The 19689-nt window shown below is 39.3% G+C and overlaps 1 protein-coding gene across 2 annotated transcripts; it reads left to right on the top strand.

Moving 5' to 3' along the window:
• The first annotated feature begins 2540 nt into the window (after positions 1–2540).
• ulk1b (unc-51 like autophagy activating kinase 1) lies at positions 2541–19378 on the top strand. 2 transcript variants are annotated; one of them, XM_056730723.1, is made up of 28 exons: positions 2541–3166; positions 3554–3646; positions 3727–3768; positions 7276–7308; positions 7785–7821; positions 8349–8522; positions 9158–9231; positions 9346–9447; positions 9919–9977; positions 10729–10811; positions 10950–11000; positions 11165–11253; positions 11680–11848; positions 11961–12021; positions 12309–12398; positions 13048–13179; positions 13413–13564; positions 13685–13759; positions 13904–14130; positions 14232–14374; positions 14874–14989; positions 15353–15475; positions 15574–15746; positions 16319–16497; positions 16701–16819; positions 16929–17086; positions 17172–17307; positions 17390–19378. In XM_056730723.1, exons 1-28 carry the CDS (start codon positions 3077–3079, stop codon positions 17443–17445), a joined length of 3036 nt encoding a protein of 1011 aa, XP_056586701.1. In that variant the 5' UTR covers positions 2541–3076; the 3' UTR covers positions 17446–19378. The 2 variants fall into 2 exon arrangements, with proteins under 2 accessions (XP_056586701.1, XP_056586699.1); XM_056730721.1 differs by having other exon boundaries at positions 13045–13179.
• Positions 19379–19689: the final 311 nt, after the last annotated feature.

Raw genomic sequence — 19689 nt, 5'->3', positions numbered from 1 at the left:
CTATTGACCAAGAAACCCACCAGATGGTTCAAGCAGATCCACTCCAATCCCCGCCGGGCCGTAGCGATTCACTCACCCCGCCAAGCGACCACAGCATGTGCTGATATTGATAGGGGTGATAGACGGTTTAAGGCCATGCTCTTCAAAAACCAACTGCACCTCTCAATGTCCAACTGACAGCTACTGATAACCTTCTGCCTCTAACACACATGACGAACTGGCTGACTGTGAGTGATGCGCCTCTGCACTTTCACTTGATAAACTGACAGCTGATTCATGTGAACACCAGGGATTTGCTGCCCAGAGCACACCTTTCCCCAACTGTAGAGCATCAGTGCTTTGTTCTCCGTAATACCAACATTGCTTTCCTGCAATATGACAGTTTCACCCTACAGGGCATATATTTTTAGGAAACAACTTTCCAAGCTTAATTTCATATCAATCATAAAGTGTTTTTAAAGCAATAGTGGCTGACCATGAAAGACATTTTCTAGCGTCTGCACAAAGTTTGAGTAACCCTGAGGTTGTGGGGATTATGAGCAGACGTTCAACAGCATAAGAGCTAGCATAAAAGTGCTATTTGTCATCGAGTTTGATGCCAGCACCTGTTCCTTACCTCACACAGGACAAGCCAAAAATAGGCTATTAGATGCGAAAAAGTTGTTCCAATTGGTTAACTTTTAAAATGGGTCACAGTGCTAAATGCTCTCAGCGTAACAAGTTAATTTTGCCAAGCTACACTACACGATTTACACGGATAATAACAAAAATTAAAAGCTCTGACATTGTTTATGCATGTCATTCAAAAGATGTATGTGACTCCTTGTGTGAAACAAAAATGAAGATATTTTGAGAAATGGTTTTGTTCATACAATGGCCATACAGGTTTGGAATGACATGAGGACATCATGTAATGATGAAATAATCTTCATATTTGGAAGAACTATCCCTTTAAAGATGCAGTTTTTCCAAAGTGTTCTTTTTTTAAGCCTGCAGTGTCCTCTTGTGGTAGCATAAAAAATAGATGTTCTCATCCGTGACTTTAAACTGTTCCATTTTCATCACTGTCACAGATCTCTAGTATTCTTTGTTCTAAGTCTAGATGGGAACCCATAAAGGTATTTGGTGTATTGATGGTGTTGGATGGTTACACATAATGCAAAACAATATGTGATATGGTTCCATGCAGAATTAAAATTTCACTTGGGTTTAGAGCAAAAACATTTAAATTACTCATGTTTTTTATGTGATTTAACTTTTATTGTATTTTTTGTAGGTCTATCTAACTTCACGGGTTAGGAAAAACTACTTCATGAAGTTTAAAATATACAAATCCAACTATGGTCATGATTAATTATTATTTCTTTTGAAAAGAAAACAAGTACATGTATCTCCAAAAAAACAGCAATACAATTATAAATACAGTTTTTTCTTTCTAGTGGAAGTGTAGAATAATTGACATTTATATTTGAAATGAGCTCTCTTATAGGAGATCAGCAATGGAGAATACATTTCTAAATTCGAAATATCCTGATTTACAATCCTCAAACTCAAAGATAACACTGCACCTATAGATTTAATTCAATATTGTATATCAACTAAGAAAGTAAAGCCTTCACGGGCCTTTGAAAACGAAAGCTTATCCATATGCACTTGACTTTTTTTATTTAGTTCCCTTTACTTAGTTGTGTAGTGAACACACAAAGTCTTCGTACACTGAAGGTACTGTATAAAAATCCTTCTCAACAGTATTTAAATCAATGGCTGCTGTCCTCTTTATATTTTCAATTTTCTCAACAAAAAACATTTCAAACTTTTCCAACAATTTCCAATAAACACCTATCTTGCTCCAAAATGTTTGTGAAGATAAAAATGATGCACATTCTTGAAAGTTCAGTTTTGAAGCATCTAGTTATTATAGTCCTGCACCCGGCATTAAACCTCAAATAATATTATAGACATTTTAGCATAGGCCTAGTTACAAATTGGTTAATTGTTTGAGCCGTCATTAGGAATTGAATACAACTAAATGTTGCATTTAATGAAAATAAAACCCTGATGTTGTATTGTTTTACTCTGTTTTTCCAACACAAGTGATGAGGCGGACCTTCTGCAGTACCACCACAGATCCCCTAGGGGTCGTACAGCCCCTATTAAGGGCTACTATAGAAAACATACAGGCCTTTATATTTAGAAAACCTGTCTTTAACAGTTGCAGTTTGACAATGACATTCATAGACATTCATATGATGTGTACGTATTGATATAATTTATTATTCCTATTTTATAAATATTTAGTACCTTGTTATTCAATAAACGAATATTTTTTACTATTTTTCACATTTGTACACCGTTGCAAAGCAACTTTCCACAAAATGCATTTTAAAGCAAACAGCAGAGACATTGAAACTGTAGAAATAAGAAAAAAGTACTGCGAATAAAAACGAAATATCAATTATTAGCTTATTTGTTGTGTGTGTTGTTTGTGTCATTGACAGTGACGTGTCGTGACAGTAGGCCTGACGTCACCAGTGAGCTCCGTTGAAACGTTGGGGCCCGGCGCATGCGCAGCTCTACAGACCTGACGCAAAATTGGGGTCTTTTGTTGAGACCAAAAGACAGGTCTTGCTCAAGCTTTTCTAATATATCGGGACTATTTCCTGAAAATAATACAGTTCTGGGTACAGTCCCGGCCCTGGCAGATTATTGATGCGAGGATACGTGCAGAGCTGACAACGTCGGATGTACACAAACAAAACCAGCTTTCCGTTTTAAGGTGGTCGTTTTAAGCGTACGTTGATCTTACGAAAACAAGTGCGATAAGCGGTCAGTACACATGGGAAGTCACGGAAATTAAAAGGAGCGGATCTCCTTTTCGCCTTCGGGATATCATGAAAGAGAAGAGGAATATTTGTATGGAAAGACTGCCCATGGCGTGCAGAAGTGGGGTTCAACTTTCCAGTTGCCTCGTCCAAACAGAGGAGAAGGTGAAAGCAGAGAGAGGATATTTGTGGTCCAGCTTCATCCCTCATATTTCAGATAAATAGTCAACAAGCATTTTGGACCGTGGTGAGAAATGGAGACTGTCGGGAAATTCGAGTTCAGCAGAAAGGATCTTATAGGACATGGTGCATTCGCAGTGGTCTTTAAAGGCAGACATCGAGAGGTGAGAAAATATATATTATCACATGTTATTGGTACAACTTTTGTATGTACGCACTCATTAGCTGCAGATCTCTGACATTCCACCTTAAGGAAACTGTAGGCCTTGAGGACATCAGATGAAAGCAAGAATAAGACATTAAATGTGTATATCTGTGGGTAATACTACACGATCTGTTGTCCTTACTGAGTTATGAAGTACATATTTACATTTACACTCCCTGGTGTACTATGTAAACACGAAGCCAGAGTGAAATTTCCGGTTTTATTGCTCTGGGGTAGATCGTTGTCGACAATTATTCATAAAAAATTTGGGGAAACAAAGCACTCATGCAAAAAGGACATGAACGGACATGCACATCACTGTTCACACGTTGCATTTTCTGTGCAGAAGCACGATTGGGAAGTTGCAGTCAAATGCATCAACAAGAAGAATTTGGCCAAATCCCAGACCCTTTTGGGCAAAGAGATCAAGATATTAAAGGTATATATTTGTTTGTGACAATTAAAGAATATACAATATGAGCATTCACATACAAATAAACTCGTGTTCGTTATTTCTAGGAGCTGAAACACGAGAACATCGTTGCGTTGCTTGACTTCCAGGTAGGTTGATCATCAAATAACACTGCAGGTGTTTGGATGCACACTGAGCAGTGTCCTAGTTTTCATGCAACCGTTTGTAAACCGCGGTTTATTAAACCCACAGTAGTTTGGTTGGTTTAAAAGACAAATATTTGATTTGTTGTTTTAATTGTCAAAAACAGACCACAAAGCTTAAATGTGTTTAACCATTCTCGAGTCTGTACGGTTTCTGTTGCATTAATCTGATTGGTTGAGAGTGATCACGTGTCTTGTGTTGACATGACATGTGCGCTTGCTTTAATTGGTTAACGTATTGGAAAGCTTGCGCTGCATTCTGGGTATTGACGTTTTTTAAAACATTTATTACTCATTAAATATTTAAACCTATAGATGTATTGTATATGTTAAAATCGTATACTGTGGGAGCATCGTTTCGAACATTAAAGAATAAAAAAAAATGAAATGCCAAGAAATGACTCATCAATGTTTGTCTAGTTCACTTTGGGGTTTCGTTATTAAATTAATTGACTTTCATTGAAGCACATCATGACACAATCTTTAAAGGAATACTACATCACCCAAAAATGAATAGTCTGTCATCATTTACTCACCTTCCAGTTTTCCCAAATCTGTAATCTTTGTTCTGGTGAACACAGAGAAAGATATTTGAAAGAATGTATATAACCAAACTGATCTTGACTCCCATAATAGGAAAAATTACTTTATGATGTTTGTTTTGTTTTGTTGAGATCAAAGGAAGACATTTTGAAGAATGCTGGACAGCAAACAGTTCTGGGGCACTTTTGGCTACCACTGTATTTTTCCTATGGTAGTCAACGGGTGCCAAGATCTGTCGGGTTATAAGCATTTTCATTTTTGGGTTAAGAATCCCTTTGAACAGCTGGGTTGTTGGTATTCGCTCAGCACTCGTGGTCATTGTAAGGTTAATGTGTCAGGCACGTATCAATGCTTGTGAAGGCCAGTTGAATTACAAAAGACGTTCTCCACACCTTCTTCCTCTTAAATGTGTTTCCTTTGATGCATTATGTTTGCTGCTAACTGTTAGATAGTCGCTGTGTTTCCCTTCTGAAATGGATGAACGATTAAGGTTCTGCCTTGGCTGATAATTGCGTCTGTTTATCAGATTAAGTGGTAATTTCATTTTGTTTCAATTTAAAATTGGTCCATAAGCAATTTGCTAAATTATTTAAATATTTATTTAAACTTTTAGGTAGTATTTTTGTGTTATTTATTGTGCCCCTTCATTTTGATATAACAATTTTGTGCATATTAAATTGCACTATATAGTATAGGTATATTGTCATTATGTTGGCCGTTATTATGCTCCCTAAATATCTGTATCATTGTCATATTTAAAAACCTTTTCTGCAAGTTTCTGCAAGTTTGGAGATTATAGTTCACTATAAAGACTGTTTCATGAAGCACAGTTTAAGTGTCTCGGCACATTTCGGCCACATGCTTCTCTGGTCTGACCTGTTTGCTTCTCACATCTCCTGGATAGTCACACCACGTATTACTGTGGTGTTGAATGTCTGTGAATTGAATGCCAGAGAAGTTCAAAAAGTTCCTCTCGCTCACTCTTGGGGGTAGAAGTCTACATTTGAACTGCTTGGCTCTGCCACATGTGATAAAGTAGTTGTTTGTGCATGTGAATGTAGGAAGGACACAAAATAAGGTGTAAAAAATGACATCTCCGCTCAACCTAGCCATCAGACAGCCACAAACTGTAGCATGTCTTAGGTTTCCTTGATTATACCTACGTTTTAGTAACAGGGTGCAGAATATAAAAGTTGAATCGGACTGCAGTGCATTAAACATTGTAAACCCTGCTGTGTTTCATCTCAACTTTAGCAGATTTCACACCCTGCTGTGTAAAGCATATCTTTATTTTGTCATCTAAGTACGAACAGTCTAAGTAATGTTAGCCTGGTTCGCCAGACCCTGGGCTGCTTGTTCGGGGTCCCTCGAGTGCAGCTTTGGCCCAGTTTCGGGCCGCTTGTTCAGAAAGTACAAAATAGATGGCTTGCGTGAGTCTGCCTGTATAGCAGAAAGCAAAACTTCATTAATGCTGAGTCAGCAGCGCACGGATCGGCGGATTCACCTCGGCTGATTGGTTGTTGGGTGAGACCAGAAGGGGGATGTCGGCTGTTGCTAAGTGATAAGGTCGTTCAATATGGGCTCTGTTTTTTTCTAGGGGCCTTGTTCATGGGCTTGGAAAATAACAGGATTATGGCGCTGTAAAACTGCGCTGATAGCAAACAAAACATGAACATCTTGATCTAGATGTCCCATCGCTTTGGTACTAATCGTGTTGATAGTTAAATAAGCAGTGGCTCTGTGGGCACTTTTGCATGGTCTGTATGTCTGTACCTGTTACTCATTAAAGCGTAAATAGACTGATACTACCGCAGTTTCCATTAGAAAGGTTTGTCCGTACAGAGCATTATCTAAAAGAAAATTTTGCTTGGGTCACTCAGATTCATTGTGTAAATAAATCAGTTGGTCTTTGCATTTTGTCGAGTTGCAATTCAGTGCATGCTTGAATAGAAACCTGCCACCATTGTGCAGTTTACACATGTTGAATTGTGAAAAGAGATTGTGTTGATGAAGCCTATGACCTTTGCCATCCCCCTTGCTTATTAGTCCATTCTGGCACGCTCGCGCCATATGTGACAAAATCTAAACCAACCCAGGAGTCAACCTGAATTAGCGTCACTTCACTGCTGCGTTTGAGATGTATACAAATAAACTGTTCAAACTGATTTCAGTGTTCATTGTAGCATGTTTTCAGTGAAGTCCTGACCTGCGGTCAACATATGGTTAATGTTATGCACAATGTTATGAAAGTAGGACATAAAGTGGTGTCAAAAAGACTAAAGACTTCTATTTTATCATTTTCAATGAATCCAAAATGTTAATTAACATTTTTAAATGATCAGCAAACTAGTTTTTTGGAAACAGTTATTTTGCTTTAGTAGCTGCATGTACAGTCGGTTCATGCTGTCATCCCAGCGTGATTTGAAAATGATCCAAAGACCATCTTGCATGTTTCACTAAAAACAAGAAAAGATAACATGGTCATAGTTTTCCTTATTAATTACCCAGAAATAGTGCAGAATCTTATTTTATTACATTTTTGCATATCCTACAACTTTTTCTTTCTAGTTAAAAGACATTTCTATGCTGCGGAAAATCTTTTGACTGTTTTTGACTGTTTAACTAAACATCCTTAAAACAATATATATTTACTTTTGAAGCAAAGTTTTTGTATTGTTCTCTGAGAAATCTACCAGAATTTTGTGTGGTTTCACTTAAGACAAGAAGGTGTTTACCAATGTGGTAAGAATAATAACCTAATTAAAAACAATGATTGTGTTTCAGTTGGCAAACCTTTCTTCATTTATTTCCCTGTAAAGATTTCCTACAGTCTTCTACCAAATTTTTTTGACTGATGTAACTGTAAAAACACCAATCAAAGACATTAATCTCATTATTTATGTCTCCTAGGAAACAGCAAGTTCTGTGTACCTGGTAATGGAGGTAAGGTGGCATGTTTTCCCCAGCATCTTTGCTTGTTTACCTTGTCGGTCGTGTGTCTGGTAATACCTGCAATTAACTGTGCACTGGGGCCAGTGGAGGACATCTGCAGTCTTTAAAAAAAACCCACTTACTCGGGTCCGAATGTATTTAGATTTTTCACTATAGCATTGTGAGGACTTCAAGTTTTTACAATCACTATGAAACTTCCTTTAGTGGCCAGGCCAACATGCTGGTTCTTCGAAAGCTCTTTTGAGTCCACAAAGGCCCCTTGGAAACTTATAAGCGGTGCACAAAGGGAACAAATGGCCCTATCTTCTCCAAGTGATTTGGTTTAATATGCACCTGAATCCTCTCTCTACATGCAGTCAACTGAGCCCCATTCAGATGCAGTTTTCTTCCACACAGCCATGCTTGAAACTTTGAAAAGAATTGTGGTACTGCACTGTTAAGATTAACATTTTGTCTTTCTTGTTTAGTACTGCAATGGGGGAGATTTGGCGGACTACTTGCACTGTAAGTGGGCCATATCATACATCAAGAAATCTGTGATGACCTGATTTTGGGATTTTTTTCTAGTGGCTTTAACAGCATGATGGCCTTATTGAGTTAATTATGTGTTCATTTTTGGTAATAAATATTTAAATAGGCTTTGTTGGGGTGAGCAAATTCAAGCAAAAACATGTATAGTGACAGAATGGGGTTTAAACTCTTAAGTTATTTAGTTAAATTGTATGACTTACAACTCATCTTTAAGCATTAAAATAGCATTTTTATACAATATCCTGTGATAATAATTTACATTTTTGTTTGGATACCTGCAGTTGGTCTAATGTTTTGCATTTTGAAAGCATTGCATTCAATTTGCATGTCAAAGTTGTAACGTAACCTGTTACATCATAACTGATCATTTGGTGTAAACATTGTGAAGTCTAAACAATGGGTCTGTGCACCATTAATTTTTTATATTTTTATCCTTTTATGCTGTAGATGTTAAGTATCAATATATCTATATAATATTTATCACTTTTATTTAATTTCAGCAAAGGGCACTTTAAGTGAAGACACCATCCGAGTGTTCCTGCAGCAGATAGCAGGGTCCATGAGGGTCCTCCAGGCCAAAGGCATCATCCACAGAGACCTGAAACCCCAAAACATTCTGTTGTCCCATCCTGCAGGCCGAAAGTCCCACTCCAACAACACCTGCATCAAGATAGGTGTGTGTGTCGTGCATCTAACTATCTACTGTATTGCTTGTACATACTTGATTCTTAAAGCGTTAGAAAACCTAGATGTGCGCATGTGTGTCTGTGATTTGGCTTTTCTCTGTTGGTTGTCTTTTATAGCACATGCAAAGGCAAGTTTCTCTTTCATTATTATGAATTACTTTTAGATTTATTTTAAATGCATTACATTTAGGCCCCAAAGCACCATACCATTGTGTCAGCGTTTATTTGGTTAATAATGTTTGCCAAAGTTATAATTCTTATTGTTTAATACTTGATTATTTTTGCTCATGGAGCATACAGGCATCTCAGACAATGAAGCATTCAATACATATTTCTAATACAGCGTGATTTCTTGTCAAATCCAGCACGTAACGGCAAGTGGAAACTCTCTGTGGGCTTGTTTTATTAGATTGTTAAAGACATCTGCAAAGACTTGCTGTTTTCCCACTCCTGAAACTGCTAAGGATTTTATTACACTGGCGTTATTAACTCTTAAAGAGATTCTAAAAATACAAGTTTCTTTCTTCTAAATCTATGTAACAGGCCATTGATTTAAATGGTTTGGGATTACCCAGAATGCACTGCTTCCCCACTTGTCATTCAAATCATACTTGTCTTTTCAGCTGACTTCGGCTTTGCGAGGTACCTCCAGAACAACATGATGGCCGCCACACTCTGCGGCTCCCCCATGTACATGGTATGTATATATTTTATTTTTTGTCTTTTCCACAAATTAGAGAGTGTTATAGAGATTACAGCTATTATCTCTTATTGCAATGACTATGATCAAATGCTGTGCTGTATTCACCAGGCTCCAGAGGTTATTATGTCACAGAACTATGACGCAAAGGCTGACCTGTGGAGTATAGGAACCATTGTGTTTCAGTGCCTGACTGGGAAAGCGCCATTTCAGGTGTGCACAATTTTTCTATGCAGACATGCTTTAAAGGGATGGTTCACCCAAAAAATTCTGTCATCATTTACTCACCCTCTTGTCATTTCAAACCTGTATGACTTGGTTCTGTGCGCGTACATTAGAAGTTACTACATAAGCGGCATTGATCGGCGTGCTCTTTCTCACACTGGGCATGCTCTTTATCTCACGCTCGCGGGATGACACGTGGGTGTGTGGTTCCAGGAGAATTGTCCAATAAGGGACTAATAACCCTTGTTAAAAAATGGGAATCCATGTTCAAAAAAACTTTCCGAAATCTGCCGTGGTCAATTGAGCATAGAAATACAACATCATACGTTCAACACGTTTTTTGACAATTTGATCATGTTAATCTTGAGAAGCCAGAACGTTAACAGGGTAAATAGGTCAGAATGCATGAAATAGTATGTTACCTTCACTTTAAAATGTCTGTTTTTGTCTGTCCATCAGGCCAGCAGTCCCCAGGATCTTCGCTTGTTTTATGAGAAAAATAAAACTCTTAGCCCAAAGTAAGTGTGAGCGTATGAATTTCATCAATTTGACAAAAATACAGGTGATGTGTAGAATGTTTTTATTGTTATAAGAGGTACAAAGATCAGTTTAAAGTCCCCATGAACTGGAAGTTGCGATCGTTTTTACTTCCGTATTCGGACACACTTCCAAGTGAAGAGGAATTTCAATGGAGAAATTCAGTGGGCGTGGCTTGTGTTTTTCACTGCGGAGTGCGAATTGATTGGATGTGTAAAAACATCTGTCGCATTGATTTTGAAATGAAAGTGGCAGCAGACTGACAGTTGAAGGGGAGGATTAAATGGATGCTCCGGCCAAGCCATCTAATTTACGTCATTTCAGATGGATAGTCATTTCAGGGCGGAAGTGCATTTTCGGATTTTAACTGAAGATTATGAGGGTACATGAATTTTAAAAAGGAAAATGACCCACATTGATAAACTATTAACTATAAACACTGCAATATTTCATGAAAAAATAAGAATTTTCATTTTTTATTTCACTGGGACTTTAAACACTGGTGGTTCTGTGGCTGTATCAAAACATTAGCTTATCCGGAATGTATGGCGGGACTATTTGGCTGACCAATAGCGGATCACGTGGGGGGTTTGAAAACAATATTAAACTGTTTGTTTGGCAGTTTTGTTTGGCGATACTAGTGGCACAGAAATTGCATTTAACTTCTAATTGCTTATTTCTGATTGGTGGATGCATTCTAAGCTATATATTTACCTCTCTCTCTCTCTGAAGCATTCCGAGAGAAACTTCTATTCATCTTAGACACCTGCTGCTCGGTCTCCTGCAGAGAAGTCATAAGGACCGTATGGACTTTGGTCAGTGTTTGAGTGTTTACACCCACCAGTTTGACGTGCGGATGTTCATTGTGTTTTTTATTATTCATTTTCCTGTTTGCTCTGCCATTCCTAATTCAATTTTCCTGTGTGGGCTGTGAAATCTTTCCAATTTTACAGATGAATTTTTCAAACACCCTTTCTTGGAAGCAAGTTCCTCTATGAAGAAGTGTGAGTCTCTACTCTGTCAATACCATTCTCACCTTTTATTTAAATAATACTAGTTTATTAATTAATAATAGTTAATTCTATTAAAAATTGTTTCATAGTAGTTTACATAACATATGAATGACCCAAGCTTATCATATTTCTGAATTTGTCTTGATGTCCTCCAGCTGCTCCGGTGACCCTGACTTGCTTTCCTAGCTCGGCTTCTGCAAGCTCGTGCAGTAGTTCATCTACATCACACCTGGCCTCTCCTCCTGTAAGTGTATGTGTGTGTCATCTGACAAGTCGTGCTGTAGGTCAGGGGTTTATCACAGATGTAAGGATAAGCACCAGACGACTCATGGAACAAAGAGAGACTTTCTTAACATTTTATGGTGCCTTAAAACATTAATCTGTGTGAGTCAGCTCTGACATTTTGTGGGTTTCCCGCGATCGCCATTCTGCGAATACATCCGCACTCGAAAAACAAGGACATTGGCAAGCCACATTCTGTTATTCTTCTTGCTCAACTTGTAAAGCAATGTGCTAACAATACCAAGTTTATCAAGGTTCCGAGTCCAAAACGACACTTAAACTGAAATACCTCAATTCTGTATTTTTAAGTTGGTTTTGAGTTTGCTGCTCGCATACATGCAAATGTTTATAGATGTATAATTGTCATTTTAAATCCCAAATGTTCCAGCAATCCCTTGCGGAGATCCAGCAGATTCGTGCGAAAGCGCTGGCCTCCCCTACCCAGGATTCTCCAGGGTACCTGCTGAAGGACTCAGGAGGCGGCGGAGGGGGGAGCAGCAGCAAGAACTCATCCTGTGACACGGATGACTTTGTCATGGTTCCAGCTCATTTCCCCGGTAAGCTTTATTTCCTTCACCTCCGTCTGCGACTGCCCCATTAAAGTGGCTATTTGTCATTCGACTCATCTGTCCCTTTTCTCTTTGTTTCTGTCTCTTTCTATCTTTGTAGGTGACCTTACCTGTGAAATGCCAACAGGAAAGATTCTTCAGGAGAGTCTGATGTATAGTGGGTAAGAACTCTTTAGAGATACTTCATAGAGTTGTTTCCCCTTATGGCTATAAAAGTTTAAAAGAGCTATAAAAAAAGACATGCTCTCTATTTCAGTCTACATAAAAAATACCAAGAAAGTTCACAGTGCATTAGAGCGGTGGTCTATTGGTTAGAAAAAATATTATTTGGACACAATAAGCTTTTGTGCTCATACTATTAAATGTTGAAGATTAAGTTTGAGTGTTAAAGACATCACCGCATCATTGTTGATTCTACGAAATGTCTTCCTACTCTGCTTTGTATTAGGAGTTCCTTTCTGGGTTCTGGAGGTCAGTGCAGTCAAGGCAAGACCCCACCACGCTCCCCCTCTTACAGCAGCTCCGCAGGACCCAGCGGGTAAGAACACATGACGAGTGACACGATAACCGTTTCATGTCAGTGGACTTGCTGTGTTTGCTACAAGCAAGCACGTCTGTTATGGGCAGAAGCTACGGGCAGTCTTGGATATTCTGCATTTAGCAGCCAAGAGAGTAAATGACTTTCTCCTGCTTGCCAATGTCTGCTCGCTGATTTTGTTTTTGGATCATTAGAGATGGATGAGGGCCTTATGCTTTCATCACCACAGGGGAAATTATCTCCTGGATTGGCAGTACCATTGAGACGTTGATGGACACAGATTGTCCTGTTCTTTTTATTATCGAATGCGGCCCGTGAAACCCAACAATTATGTGCAAAAGATGATTGTAGCACTTTCCCAGACTCTGCATTGAACTGTTATACTGTTTTGCTTCCAAAAGAGTGGGTTCTCTCCAAAAACGTCACGCGGGATTTTAAAGGGATAGTTCACACAAAAATGTAATTTCCGTCATTAATTACTTCATCTAAAATTGTTCCAAACCTGCATACATTTCTTTGTTCTGTTGAAAAAAATTGGAAGAATTCTGATTATGAACTCATGTCTTCCTTTTCTTTTTTGCATTTTTGTTCTCTATATTATTTCACCCTTTCATGGATCTCTTCTTTATCACCGACTGAATCTCAGCAGGCCGAGTGAGTTTCCTGGGAGTAACTATGGCAACTCTGTGCAGTCTGCACCCATTCCTGTACCCACACAGATTCACAATTACCAGCGCATGGAGCAGAACCTTCAGTTCCCGAGTCAAGAGGAATCTCCGAGGTGAGTGTCGGCACGTTTCTAAATGCAAACATACTTTGTATGAGGATTGAGCAAAATTTACATCCAACAATTGGTTTCCTTTTTGTGAATGAGTGAATTTGAATGGATCTGGCAACCCTCAGAGGACATTGTAATGGAATAAATCAATGAACAGAGAAAGTACCTCAGTACAATACAGTTTTTGAAATGTAGAAATGTGTTTCCTACAACTATTTTCTCTTTCTCTCTGACAGGTCTGGCCCAGTACAAAGGTGTGGTAGTGGGAGTTTTTTGACCGGTGGAAGGTCCGGTCCTTCACCTCCTCAGTTTGGAGGGCCTGTTTCTGCTCTCACCTCCCGCAGATTGTCTACAGGAGGAGCAAAACCTTTTCAGCTCTCCCCGCAGGGTGAGTTACTTGGTATATTCTGCAAAACCTGGATCATGTGACTGTAGCAAGTTTTCTTAAAAACTGTTGTTATTTCTTCCTTCTCTGTCTGTCTTTCTCTCTCTCCTGTTGGCTCAAAAGTGGGCACTATTCCTGAGTTGCCAGGCCAAGTGTGCCCAACTGGAGAAATGGGTCACAGGGGTTCTAGGGGTGGAGGTAAAAATGCTCTTCGTCTTTTGTTGTTGTCCACTGTTGTTCATGATGTAATGAGTAATTTATAGAGAAGCTTGGACTATCAGAGTAGTATCAAATGGATTTATGGATGACTCACCATGCACCCTTTTTGTCTGTTCCCTAAAGAAACGAAACCCTGGACACAGCAGGGCCTGGGCACACGTCTCAACAGCGCCCCCTGTTTGATGGAGGCAGCCGGTGGGTGCAGACAGAAGATCAGGAAACAGCATTCAGACCCAGTGGTAGTCCCTCAGGGAAACGTGATGCCCTTTCGCACCCTGCACTCCTCTCCCAGGCTCAGCGAGCTTATGCAACGCAGCCCCCTGCCAACCATCCTAGGATCTCCTTCCAGAGTAAGAACCCAGTCTGTTTTAGTTATGTGTTCATAAGATGTCAGGTTACATCTAAAGGTAAATGCGGATAAAACGGATGATGAAAAAATTTTCTATTCTAGGCTATGCCCCCGTTCGAGTTTCCAAAACTCCCGAGTTCTCCAAACATGGTCACATTTCTGACCCAGCAGGGCCTGAGAACAGCTCAGGGAGAGACTGGTCTGCCACCTTCCTACCAATCTGAGGAGAGAAAAGCCTTCGGGAGGTAAGAGAAAAAGCTTTGAGAGAGTTAAATTTACATTAAGTTAGCAGTTTATATGGGGAAAGTACCTTCAATGCAACATCCTAACTAAAATGCAAACTCTTGAATTATTAAACAATTAAAAGGTATAAGCAAATTTGTTTATGGTCTCTTCAAAAACATGTTTTAAGTGACCGGACGTAGAAATGAAACGTTCAAAGAGATGACAGTGAGTACAGGGAAAGTGGAGTTTCAAAATGTTTTTTAAATTGGGGAAAATCACTGATTAATGTAAACCAACTAATGCTGTGTTATGTAGACGCAGACCGTAATATTCTGTACCTTTTGTCAAAAAATTATAAACATGACTTTCTTCGTTCTGGAACCGGACTTTTATTTTGTAGGAATCTGAAATCAAGTTGTTCTACATTATCAGTTTGCTTTTATATCTGCTTTCTCTTTCTCTTTCTGTTTTTTTTTTTACTTTTTCTTAATCTCTCGCTCCCTACTTTTATTGGGGTAGGTCTCAGAGCGCTGGTCGCCTGTCTGATGTGCTTCTGATGGCAGCGTTTGGAGGGCAGAGAGGAGAAAAAGGAAGCACAGAGAACCTCAGTTCAGACAGAGCCATAGACATCACAGGTGAGCTTATTAACACATGTTTCATTGCCAGGAACATGTGTTTTTGTGACCAACAAAAGTGAAAATACTGTTTTGGGTAATGGAGCTCCATACTGGATTCCCACTTGATAAGCAAGTAGGTCTGATAAAGAAATCAACCTCCGAGAATAGAACTTTGTAGAATTATTTCATAAAAGACAGTTTTATTTACTTCGATTCACTTGAAAAAATGAACAATTGTTCAGCCGTAAGAGATTATCTGTACCAAGAATGAGGCTGAACATGAGGCAAGTGTGCTTAACTGACACTGAATGTGATTTTACAGAATTATAGCAAATCTTTATATTAAGATAATGATTTACACTCTTTTTTCTCTGCTGACAGCGCCCCCTGGTGGTGGAACCTTCTATGTGGGCTCAAGTAGCCCGGCTCGTGTAGTGTTCACCGTGGGTTCTCCGCCCAGTGGAGGGACACCTCCACAGGGTTATCGCTCAAGGAAGTTCTCAGGTAAAGAAAGACACTTCATCTCTCCAATTTTCACACCTTGATTTTTATCACCAGATTATTCAGAGCAGTACTGACCAGACCTTCTCTATGTCCCACAGTGGGTTCTTCAAACTCAATTAGTCCAGTAGGCTCCCTCACCAGCCGCTACCCACAATCAGGCTTTTGCATGGACGGCTATGAAGGGGCCTCCAGTCCTCGCTATGGTTTTGGTGACCCCATTTCGACGGTGACTTTTGAAGCCCCTGAACTACCAGAGGAGACCCTAATGGAGGTAAACACCAATTACTGCATTTACTTTATTAATGCATCTAAGCAAGGACATTTAAAGTTAATCCAGTTTAAAGTAAATCCAGTTTGTAAAATGAAGCGGCATCTAGTGGTGAGGTTATGAGTTGCAACCAATGGCTCAGTCCACCACTCACGCCTCTCTTTCAAAGCACTATGATGGCTGACACAGGACAAAATGTCATCACGTTTTTGCTTCTTTTCCGAAGGAGACAACATATCTACAAAACACGCTCTGTAGAGCAGTTTGTCCGTTTAGGGCTATTGTAGAAACAACATGGCGAATTCCATGTAAGGAGACACACGGTGTATGTAGATAAAAATAGCTCATTCTAAGGTAATAAAAACATAACGCTTCATTATGTAAGGTCTTTATACACCTCTGAACACATAAATAGATATGTTCATTGTATTGCATTTCTGTTGCATATCCTCGTAAAATCACACATTGCACTTTTAAGACGCTACATCATTTTCTGGAAAGCTACTTGGAAAACACCTCCGTGTTGTATAAACAAGTGCTGGATCTAATGGTACACCTCTCTCTCTCAACTATAGCAGGAACATACGGAGACTTTGCAGAGGCTTCGATTCATGCTGGACTTCACTCGCTGCATGGTGGAGGTAGCTGCAGCCCGGGGAGGCGACGCGGCAGACTCGGACCCCTCCTCCACCAGCCTGCTCCAGCAACAGAGTCTAGTCGCCGACCAAATCAGCTCTCTGAGCCGAGAATGGAGGTGAGGAGATGTCCAGCATCTCTAGTCTCTCACAGCTTGGGGCTAATATCTCACCTGCCGATTATAAGTCATCGGCTTTTTTTTACAAATCCAATGGAGATTTCTTGATCCAAGGGAACATGAAAATATACCTTCATTGAACTGAAGTCACTTTCGATAAGTGTTAACGTATGTGAATATGGAATCTTTTTTTTTTCTCTAAGTTATGCCGAGCAGTTGGTGCTTTATATGAAGATAGCAGAGCTTCTGTCGTCTTCACTACAAACAGCCATTGATGGCATTAAGAAGGGAAAGCTCTATCCCTCTACCACCGTCAAACAAGGTCCGTTGAAAATCTTTTCTTCTCATCATCAAAGACTCCTTATTCTCACATCCTCACCCTCTTGTTGATACGTAGATCAGTTGATGTAAATTAGTGTTGTTCTGTTCAGTGATCAAGAGGCTGAACGATCTGTACAAGTCCAGCGTGACGTCCTGTCGTTCTTTGAACGTTCAGCTGGAGCGCTTCTTCTCCCGTAAACACAAACTCATGGACCACGTCAACAGCATCACAGCTGAGAAGCTTCTCTTCAGTCACACTGTACAGATGGTAAGAACTAGCGCCGGAAAGCCTGGAAATATCTGGGAATTCTTCCAATTCGACTAGCGGTTTTCAGCTTTGTTTGGTCTTACAGGTGCAAGTTGCTGCTCTGGACGAAATGTTTCATCAGGGTGAGTCTTCAGTCCAACGCTATCATAAGGCTTTGCTGATCATGGAAGGTCTGTCACTCCTCCTCACCGAACAGACCGACATCCTCAGCGTCAGCAAGTGTAAGTTGTACCATACATAGAAATGACAAGTGTATTAATGGAGAAGGGGCAACATGTGATTGTTAACTGATGTTCTCTACAGGTAAGCAATGCATCGAACGCCGTCTCACCGCACTGCAGTCGGGTCTCTGCGTGTAGTTTTTCCACCACAGACTGCTGACGTCAATCTCCCCACAGTAATGATCTACTTTTCCTCCAGCTTTCTATTTTTCACTTGCACCCCTGTCCATTTTTCTTCACGCTCTGTAGAGGAGTGTACAACCCTCTGGTTGGACCAAGTTTTCTGACTGAAGGCTGGCGGTGGGGAAAGATCAGGATCCTCCATCACAACTTAATAGAGACGAATGACAGATTCTGTCAGACCTGTTTCATATCCAAAGTTCAGTCATCGAATACAAGAAGATGCACCTACCAGTTCTGCCTAGTGTGTATTTCAAGATGACACATTACGTCATGTTTCTCATCTCAAACGGGTCGATGGTACAGGATTGTAATGGGTTGTGCAATTTGCGGTAACTGACAGGTTTACTCACCTCAGTTTATTTTTTTCCGTATTTACAGAAGTTATCTGCCTATTCACTACATGTTGACTCACAGAGAGAGGTTTTTAAGATTATTAGGGAATTAATTGTGTATTTGGGGGAATGCGCTTTGAGAATATGTTTAAGTTGACGTCACTTTTGTTGGTTGCATCCAGTCAGAAGTTACGCCGACTGGATGAATTTTCAGAAAATGTCAATTCTGTGCACCTGTTGAATGTTGCAGCATTTACCAAGGCCCAGATTCTCCTTTCCCTTTATCCTTAGATTAAATTATGTGACCAGGCAATTAATAATACATACAAACAAATTTTGCCAATGATGTGTAAGACATTCCTTGTTTTACCGAAGGAAACTGTATAAAGCCAGCAAAATCGTGTGTCGCACTTTAGTGAATGTTTACCAAATAAGAGCTTGTCAAATTCCATTTCCTCCTTCAATTTTTAAGAAATTAATATTTGTGTGGGGTGTTCGGACATCTCTTATGACCTAATCCTTTGTTTTCCTTTTTTATATTTTGTTTGGCAAACATCTGTCTGAATCTAACTCTGCTTTTTAGTCTGTGTTTTGATCAGGACCAAAACTGGTCTCACAAAGAGAAAATTAATCGTGGATGTGAAAGAAAGGCGTGACTTCAGACTATACCTATCATTCCAATATAACCCGATGGTCAGTTCTGGTCCTGACATCCACCTGGATTCATTTGGGACATTTTAGTGTTTGTTTTGAGACTTAATGTACTTCCTGTAGGTTGTGCATGCATCATTGTGGTGTTCCTGTCGCTGATGTGAGCAGGTATCCGAAGGGCAGGTCGTATTATCTTAAGAGTAGACTGTTATAGTTTTCTGCACTGTTTGAGGACGCAATTGTTATATAAGCTAAAGACATTCGAGAGTGGACCATGTAAACGCCACCCTTTGTAGAAATATTCAGTGCTTTTATCTTTTTTTTCAGTCGTGTTTTGTATGTGTTTATCTGTTGAAGCTGTTTAAACATTTTATAATGTGCCTTTAAAAAAAAAGCAAAACCTGAAACACTGAAAAATATATTGACTTATTGTACTTTTTTGTATATTATTGTCAGAGAGTCTGGCATGAATTTGTTGTTTTCTTATTGGTTGATTTTGACCAGGTTAAGATGCCATAGAATTGATTTAGTTTTGCTTTTAGTTTGTGTGTGTGTGTAAATGTGCTTGCTTGTAAAGTATCGTGTGGATAATAATAGTTTTCTTTGAATAAACTGAAGTGTCATAACGGTGTGGCACAAGCAGTAATTTCTGATTTCCAGTTTGCAAAGGCCAGTTTCCATAATAGAAATGTGCATTTTTTCGTCTCTAATGCCCACCACTCAAACCAAACCAATTTGAGCAAATGTTCTCCTTGACGGGGAAGATGAACACTATTTTGTTTTTGCAAACAGAATAATATAAGGTTCATGCTGCATAAGGGTGTTTTATAGCGTATTTCTGTTGTCAAGATTGCATCAAATGAAATACATATTTAAGCTTAACCATTAAATGCTTATGGACATTGGATGCGTTGTCATGTTTTCGATCACTGAACAGCATGATGCATCTCTTAGTTGTAAGCTAAATTCATATTTGACGTCAAGCATTAATCTCATACACTTCAGTCACTTAAACTTACAATGTGTTAGATCCCTATTTCAGTACCCCTAAGTTACACTGATGTCTGACAGTATCTTATTCTGCTCTTTGAATATAATAACCTCTTGCGTGTGAACACAAATATTGCTTTCAAATTGTATATTTAATACAAGCATGAAGAACTGCTACCCTCTTCCAACTTAATAAAAATAGTAAGGTTCCCAATTGTGACTATTG

The sequence above is a fragment of the Triplophysa dalaica genome, chromosome 19 (assembly GCF_015846415.1).
Source record: "Triplophysa dalaica isolate WHDGS20190420 chromosome 19, ASM1584641v1, whole genome shotgun sequence".
Classification (NCBI taxonomy): domain Eukaryota; kingdom Metazoa; phylum Chordata; class Actinopteri; order Cypriniformes; family Nemacheilidae; genus Triplophysa; species Triplophysa dalaica.
This window is presented reverse-complemented; position numbering and strand designations above follow the sequence as displayed.

Coding starts and splice junctions, on each gene's coding strand:
- ulk1b (XM_056730721.1), top strand. CDS start 3,077: ATGGAGACTGTCGGGAAATTCGAGTTCAGCAGAAAGGATCTTATAGGA. Junction 11,254..11,679: donor CACACCTGGCCTCTCCTCCT/GTAAGTGTATGT, acceptor CAAATGTTCCAG/CAATCCCTTGCGGAGATCCA. Junction 16,820..16,928: donor CTCTACCACCGTCAAACAAG/GTCCGTTGAAAA, acceptor TGTTCTGTTCAG/TGATCAAGAGGCTGAACGAT.